The 7,881-nt window shown below is 42.4% G+C and overlaps 2 protein-coding genes across 3 annotated transcripts; both read left to right on the forward strand.

Annotated features, from left to right (window-relative positions):
• The first annotated feature begins 759 nt into the window (after positions 1 to 759).
• oscp1a (organic solute carrier partner 1a) lies at positions 760 to 4,802 on the forward strand. The gene is made up of 11 exons (XM_062410105.1): positions 760 to 1,020; positions 1,186 to 1,215; positions 1,933 to 2,087; positions 2,460 to 2,627; positions 2,946 to 3,026; positions 3,137 to 3,240; positions 3,486 to 3,614; positions 3,699 to 3,753; positions 3,875 to 4,020; positions 4,100 to 4,160; positions 4,293 to 4,802. Exons 1-11 carry the CDS (start codon positions 909 to 911, stop codon positions 4,410 to 4,412), a joined length of 1,161 nt encoding a protein of 386 aa, XP_062266089.1. The 5' UTR covers positions 760 to 908; the 3' UTR covers positions 4,413 to 4,802.
• A 216-nt stretch (positions 4,803 to 5,018) lies between these two features.
• On the forward strand, positions 5,019 to 7,083 carry lsm10 (LSM10, U7 small nuclear RNA associated). 2 transcript variants are annotated; one of them, XM_062410658.1, is made up of 2 exons: positions 5,019 to 5,141; positions 6,026 to 7,083. In XM_062410658.1, the coding sequence occupies exon 2, from the start codon at positions 6,080 to 6,082 to the stop codon at positions 6,503 to 6,505; it is 426 nt and encodes a 141-aa protein (XP_062266642.1). In that variant the 5' UTR covers positions 5,019 to 5,141; positions 6,026 to 6,079; the 3' UTR covers positions 6,506 to 7,083. The 2 variants fall into 2 exon arrangements, with proteins under 2 accessions (XP_062266642.1, XP_062266643.1); XM_062410659.1 differs by lacking the exon at positions 5,019 to 5,141 and adding an exon at positions 5,152 to 5,295.
• Positions 7,084 to 7,881: the final 798 nt, after the last annotated feature.

Genomic DNA, 7,881 nt, shown 5'->3' on the forward strand with positions numbered 1-7,881 from the left:
AGACGAACAGACACTTGTCTCCCTCGGAGTCGGCTGCTGTAAAGATAGACTTTCATTTGCATGATACTTCTCTCTAATCTAATGTTTTGAATGAGAGTGAGAGGGAGTGACACGTGTGTGGGTAGGGATACTACAACTGCATATGACCAAAAGTTGAATAAATACATAAGCTTATTGGATACTGTCTTTCTTTTGATATGTGGAGTCATTTCACTTGTTTTTCAAAACTTAACCTTTTCTGGCTTTTCTGGTTTAATTACTACTTTGTTCTATCCTGACCAGGCTCCGATCCCAATCACATCACACCCCTTTGGGATGAATTTCAAAGAGTCAGGCCTCAACTCCCAAAATCAGTACCAAACTTCGCTCGTCCTCTTCTGGCTGATAGCTGCAGTCATGTTAGAGTCATGCAGAGACTAATCACAAATAGGTGTATGGGTTAGGTTTGCAGACAATTCCATCAGGCATCCACATATTTGTCATAATTTTAATGAACATTTTGTCGCGTGGTAACTAAAATGACAGCCCTTTAAAAAAGGCTAATTGGGTTTATATTCTTTTTCCACATGTTAAATACTCACTGTGCAGCTTTCCTCTCTGTGGTTGGTGGAGCCGTGCTGTGACGCCATCCTTATCCTCCAATAAGCTCATGCCTGGCCTCTGCTGATCCTCTTCCTGACCACCTGTTGCCTCTTAGGGCGAAAGGTTATCTGCAGATCCACGATCAGATAAGACGTTTACATGTGCAGCTTTGTTACAAGTGGCATTTCACAACAGGAACAACCAGATAATGATAAATAGCGAGAGTGCTTTAGATCTGCAAGAGGCTCAACTGCTTCTGACACCCACGTCTGCACCGGGCTTTTTTTTTGTTACCCCGGAGCTAATCCCGTCTTTGTCTTTGCAGGATGTCAGTGAGAACTCTCCCCCTGGTTTTCATTAATCTCGGTGGGGAGATGATTTACATACTGGACCAACGCCTGCGAGCGCCCAACACGTCTGATGACAATTCAGAGAAAGGTAGAGGTAGATGGAGGCCTGACAGGCTTGGTAGAGGTGTACGTGTTTCGCTCCCACTCATCCCTCCCCCTGACAAGCTGTAGCAGTCAGATGTTAGCTCATAAACCCAGCATGTGCATCTCATATTTCCATTGCACAAAATGCCTCTTGTTTCTTCTCTTGCAGGAGTGTGGTCAGAAAATGACAGAAAAAGAGGTATAGACACCGCACATCAGTATATTGTTGTTGATTCAGCTCGGTGTGCCACTGTGGTTTCTACTTTTAGTCGTGAAGTGTAGAAATAGTCTCAGTACAACCTTTATATCACAGTATAATTATGAGGTATGCATACACGGTACTAGTGTAAGAAAACAAGACTATAAGGGGACAAGGAAAATAAAAAAAGGGCATTTTAGAGGAAAGAAGAGAGCTTTTCTAACGTTGTATGTAGCCCCCAAACTGCAGCACGTTAAAGGAGTGAAGGGTAAAGTAAGTTTAAGTTTAAGGAAAGGATTTTTAACAAGGCCAGATCAACAAAGCTTCAACTTCAGCAGGAACTGGCGGCATTTTGTTAGGACCTGGAATTACACAGTTAAATACAAGCTGTGTTGTTACCATGATGCTTATGCATTTCACATATATTAGTAAATTCATAGATTCAATAAATCGTAGAGAAACAGCCAACCTAGCTAAATCAGTATAGTATAAGAAAAGAAGATTGTCTAAAGTCACAGAGCAGTATCTCCATTTAAGTAGGATATAATCAGCCTAAAAAGTTATGAAAGACTTAAGATCTTTTCTGACAGGCAACTTTTTTCCATTTTTTGTGTACATCTACAGCAATATTAAAAATGTGCAATAAAATAAAAGCTCCAATAGTAAATATGACCCAGAATAACCACTTTGCTTCTCTGTCCCTTCTCCTGTTGGAAGTTCTGAATGACATCGTGGGAACCCTGTTTAGTAAAGCGTTTATCGATGAGCTACTCAAACCTCAGCAGCTGTATTCTCACAGGACGCTGAAAACTGTGCTGACTCGCTTAGCACACGCCTCCATCATGAGGTTGAACCCCGCCAGCATGGACAGGGTACGTACTGGAAACCAGATCAGGGCTGTTCTAGGACTTTCTGAGGCAAAATCCAAGTTCAAGTTTCCCTTAAGTCTCACATTTTGAGTCAAGTTGTCACAAGTTTTTCAATTCTCAGGAAATTGTGTGGTTAAGAGGTACAATAATTACATTTTTCAACAATATGTGTACGTTTTGTGTCAGAATTTAAGGTTTTGCTTAAAATTCGACTGGTCAAGACTCAAATCCTCACTTTTATGACTTAATACTGATTTGAATGCTGCTCTGAACTCTACACGCTCCTGATTCTATACTGTTTAAGTCCTTGCAGTGCTGCATTTTCATCGGTGCATAAAATGTAACGTCTTTGTCCTTTTTCATTCCCTCCTGCAGCTTTACGAGCTGATGGTTATGGCGTTCAAATACCAAGTGTTCCTCTGTCCACGGCCCAAAGACTTGCTGCTCATATCGTACAACCACATAGACACCATCAGGGAGATGGTGAAAGACACTCCTGTGGTCGTGAACCAAGTGGACGAGACACATAGGAAGATAATTGAGGTGCCACTGTCTTTCGTTCCCCTCCAGTGTTGTTGTAGTTTACAGAGTCTGTACAAATAGCTTGACAAAGTGTTCGGATTCCAGATGCCGACGGCCCTTCTGTTCACAGCAGATGTTATTGTAGGAAAGCAGCAGGTGTCACTGACTAAGTGTAAAGTTTAAGTACAACCTGACAGGTGTGACAGTCAGCCAGAATGAAAAATAGCAGAATCCTGAACCTATGCACCTTAGAGGAATTCCGCCGTCAGTCGTGATATAATTAACAACTGTGCTTAACGTAGCGTCCTGTGTAACCTGTTTTCATTCTGCTCGGTGCAGGTTTACTCTTCACTATCAGAAGGAGAATTCCAGCTTCTCAGACAAACTCTGCTCATATTCTTTCAAGACATGCATGTTCGTGTGAGTCCTCTGTCGTCACCTAATCAGCCCATTCAAGGGAAATATATATATATATATAACAATTTCTTTTATCCCCAATCTGCACTTTAAAAAACATATTTTCTCCTCAGGTGTCACTTTTCCTCAAGATTAAAGCCCAGAATCCCAACGGACGCTTTGCCCTGTCGACCTCAGGCCCGGTGCCTCATGGGATAGATGTCCCAGGGTTAATTAGGTGGGCAGACAAAAACTAATAATCAATGCCAACTCTAATGCATGTGAATATTGATGTGTTGGATATACCACAAACTCTTTTTACTCAAGTTTCCATGGATGAGGCAGTAAAAGGAGCATCCAGCACAACTCACAGAGCACATTTGACGTGTCTTAATCATAAAAGCTCTTGTCTCTTAGAGTCTCTTAGCGATCATAAGACATATATCCATATTCCAGAGGGTCATCATCCTCTTGTTTCTGCAGGACGTTCGACTCCAAGGGACGAGAAGGTCGACGAGGCGAGTTCCCCACTGGGGGAAGTTACACCAGCGCCGTCAGAGAGGGATGTTTCGAGCTGCACGGGGACAGAGTCGTCACACTGGGCCTGAACATGTATGTAGCATGTGCATCCTTTAACAACATGTGTAACAGCACACGTATGAACTAAACCACATCACGTGTTTAATGGATTCACAGATACACGGTGAACCATCCGGAGGAGACACACACATCCAAGGCTCCCTCTGTCCAGGTAGTGATGTGCAGACTTTTATTAATTTGGGTTTTGATTGTTGTATCATCTCCAGCACAATTTCAGGTTGAGTGTTTTTTCTTTCTGTTCTCCTCTAACCGTCCTGCACATCGCGCTGCAGACAAACAACTCTCCCAACCTGCTGGCCAAGGAGGAGCTGAACCTGCTGGCTCGTCTGATGGGCAGCGTGAAGGCGGAGAACAAGCCAAGAGCGGAGACTGGCTTCAGGATCAACCTGTTCAGTACCGACGAAGAGGAGGAGGAGGCGTGAGTCTTCGTCTTTGCTCGTTCTCCATGCAGTTGATTTTAATTTCCCACGTATATGGTTTTTATTCTGGGTTAACAGGGGGGATATCAGTGGAGCTGAGGAGTCAATGTTTGGAGTCATCAATATTCAAGCAATGAAGGTGATATAACACTGCAATCATCTTAGTTATCTACTTTCTGCAGATACCTTTTTAAAAGCCTAATAAACATATATAGAATAGTTTTATCAATGTGTGACGACTGATCTGATATATCTGTTTGTTGTGGTTCAGGACGAACAGGCTGCCTCTGAGCTGGCTCTCATCGCCGGACAGTTCACGGAACCAGAACAGCCGGAGACCCTCGGCTGCAGCAAAGGAGACGACCTGCTGGCCATGATGGACGACCTCTGAGATGAACCGTCACTGGTTGATCTCCATCACTGGTGTCACTGGTGTCATTGATGACCTTTGACTTCACGGCCTAAATGACTGATGCCAACTCGATGAATCTCGGGTACAATCGCATTTTGTGATTATATCAATATCACATGAGAACTGCGAGCTTGTGTTTAATCTGTGTAATATGTATTTGTTACGTTAGTCTACACACTCTGGTTTAACACACATTTATTGTTAGACATATTAATATATTTGATTATTTATTATAATCATGTTATTTCCCATAAAGCATATATTTATATTTTTATGATTGTTTGTTGTCATTTTTCGACAAAATACAGAAATGCAATAGTGTCACAGAGTTAACTCAAAGTTTAAATATGTGGCAGAATCATATACAGTTATGAGGTTATGAATGGATTAATTTATTAAGTAATGTTTTAAATAAAAAATGTAATTATTTAAATGATTGTTGTTGTTGTTTTTATTGTTGTTATTATCATTTAATTGAACGAATTACTAATACTCGTTGTGTGTAGCTGGTGGTTTTCTGGAGCAGCCTGCAGAGGGCGCTGTTGTTTTGTGTGCGTGATTATGGGACGCAGGGCAAGACGTCATCACGTTGCCGCTTCCTCGGTGACGGCTACGCTAACGCGGAAATAACAACGTGTTCAAAACTTTGCGCAGTTTTGTCTCCTGACGCTGGAATTTACGCACGAAACAGCGCGTTAAGTGACGCAGGTGAGCGATTCACAGAGACACGAGAGCGGGACAGTTTGATGCTTAGCTTCCGGACGCTCTGGCTCCATGTAGCTGCTGCTAGCAGCTAACAGAGAAGCTATCAGAGAAGCTAACAGCGCAGCTAACTCCAGGAGACACAGGCAGGCGTTCACAGGTTTGATTCCGTCAGTTTAAGTATGGGGGGAGGGGGCTCAACAGACACATTCCCCCCTGGACCGCAGGACTTTAAACGGAGGTTCCATATTGTTTTTAACAGCTTCCATTAGATGTTGTTTACACCTCAGACGTGTAGGACAGATGGGTCCTCAATCAATCAATCAATCAATTAACATTTATTTATTAAGCCCATATTCACAACCGTTTAAAAGAGCAATACGACCAAAAACACCACATCAACTGGGATCATCTATTTATTAAGAATATGAATAATGTAATGTGACCCACTGACTCCAAACCAGTGTTTTATTGTATTATTATCATTATTTAATAACAGCTTCCATCAGAACTTGTTTTAGACATATAGCACAGATGTGTCCTCTATTTAATAAGAATATTAATAATACAAACCAGTGATGAATTGTATTTTTAACTTTGTATTTCTTAAATTTTATGGAATTTTGTTTTAGTGTGTGCTCCATTTGGAAATTCAGCAAAACACCTTCAATAATCAGCAAAAATATAAATAATATCACAGATTAAAAATAAAAAACACTCAGTAACTATTGAAATGATCTGTGTGTTGATATTTACAATGTTGGAATTGTTTAAAATGTTTAAATACAGTTTCCATCAGCTCTAAACTTCTGTTGTTATAATCATTATTATTCCTGGTTTCCTCTGGAGGTGAATCACATGGTCTAAGCTGACTTCCTGTTGTCCTGCAGGTTTCCCTGACGTCTGGACATCATCGTCTTCATCATCTTCTTCATCTTCACCTCATGGAGCCGGAGCTGGAGCCGGAGGAAGCTGAATCCTCGCCCTCTCGCGTAGGCCAAACCGAGGTCGTCAACTCAATCCGTGAGCGTTCCATCGCAGAGAACAGCATGGTGGTCCTGCTGCAGGGCCTCCAGGGCGAGGTGACCACCGTGGACATGAGGAACGAGAGCACGGCGCGGGGGCGCCTGGTCAACGTGGACGCCTACATGAACGTGCGACTGGAGGAGGTGCTGTACCGGGACCGGCGCGGTCAACTCACACAGCTGCAGGACATGTTCGTCACGGGCAGGAACATCCGCTACGTGCACATCCCAGACCACGTGGACATCATGAAGACGATACAGACTCAGCTGACCAAGATCCACAGGGTGCGCAACTTTGGAGGTGAGGGAGGAGGCAAGAAGGAGTTTGCCAAGAAAAAGAAATAGACCCAACCTCTGCAGGGTTAAGAGCAGAGAGATACGTGGAGGTTACAGATGGTTCTTTGTGTTTTTTGGATTTGAGTCAACACATCAATCTGTTTTTCTGACTTTTATTTAATGTTTCGTTGTGAAATTGGGAATTTGTTCACATCCTCAGGTCCTTTTTAAAGCCTTAAAATGAAACAATCGGACAAAGAGAACAAACCTCATTATGGTAGAACTGCTCCCAAAGTGTGTTTATATTAATGTCATGCTGCTTTTCCAGGTGCAAGTCAGGTTAAGTTAAGTTATATTTCTCATTAGGAATCTTCTTTAGGCTATATACAGCCAGGAAAGACACAAAAGTGATATGATACTAAACAATTTCAAGCCACATCATCTCATACTTGAGGATGAAACAGGTGTTAAACTTAGTTATGTTATATTTAAAAGTCTTTCATTTAAACCCTGATCAAATGACACTGTACAGTTTGAGTTGAACTTTTTTATTTTTTATTTTGGTGATTGCATCTAATTGATCATTTACCTACAGACCGTTGTTTTGGAATTGTAAATAAAGATCCTCATCAATCAATCAATCGATCGATCTTTGTTGTCGTCTTTGGTGAAATCATTATTAAAATGAAAAATGTGTTTTTTTTCTGCCAGGAAATGTAGCTGATAAAAAATGTAATAAATATTTTTCCTGCCAAAAACTCAATACAACACAACTTCTATCAATTATCAATCAGACATGTTGGACTGTGGACAGTTCACATATCCCAGGCTCGACAAGGAGACAAACAACCATCACACTCACATTCCTGCAAATAGCTGCCGTATCAAATTCAAATGGAACATATAACAATTACCAGTGAGTGCGGGTGTGGATCAGTGTGTGTTTGCTGTTGAGTCATCCACAATGCTCCTCTGTCTGTTTGTCTGTGAAAATAAAACTTAACAACCGCCCACATGCAGGAAAACACTCGTCACTATCAGTAATCATATAACACTACTGTTGCTGTGGAGGGAAAAACACAAGCTGTCACGTTTACCACAGCCCCCCCCCCCCCCCTCCCCTGCCCCCCCACAAAACATGTCTGCTGCACTGAGCTGTCACTCTCTCCTGTGACCTGTGGCCGGACAGGTTGGGCCAATGGGAACCAGCAGAGCCGGTGAAAGGAAGAGAGTGTTTCGCTTGGAAACTGCCGCCCCAGTGTCCTCCCAATGCACAAGTAGGATTGGGAATTTGAGGAATTTGCAGAAGGGGGCATGTTATTCCTACGCTGTGTCAGGAAGAGGACAGGCCTGACATAACACGGGCGGAGGCAGCTGGGGCAGATAAACCCTGCACTGATGGGCGTCCACTCAGCGGCTGTATCATTTCAACTGAGTGAAACGCT

This window comes from Platichthys flesus, chromosome 17 (assembly GCF_949316205.1).
Source record: "Platichthys flesus chromosome 17, fPlaFle2.1, whole genome shotgun sequence".
In the NCBI taxonomy this organism is placed as follows: domain Eukaryota; kingdom Metazoa; phylum Chordata; class Actinopteri; order Pleuronectiformes; family Pleuronectidae; genus Platichthys; species Platichthys flesus.

What these genes read in the sequence shown, in the direction of transcription:
- oscp1a (XM_062410105.1), top strand. Translation starts at nt 909, where the DNA reads ATGTCAGTGAGAACTCTCCCCCTGGTTTTCATTAATCTCGGTGGGGAG. An exon ending in ACCCCGCCAGCATGGACAGG is followed by an intron (nt 2,088 to 2,459) that starts GTACGTACTGGA and finishes TCCCTCCTGCAG; the next exon opens with CTTTACGAGCTGATGGTTAT. An exon ending in CACATAGGAAGATAATTGAG is followed by an intron (nt 2,628 to 2,945) that starts GTGCCACTGTCT and finishes TGCTCGGTGCAG; the next exon opens with GTTTACTCTTCACTATCAGA.
- lsm10 (XM_062410658.1), top strand. Translation starts at nt 6,080, where the DNA reads ATGGAGCCGGAGCTGGAGCCGGAGGAAGCTGAATCCTCGCCCTCTCGC.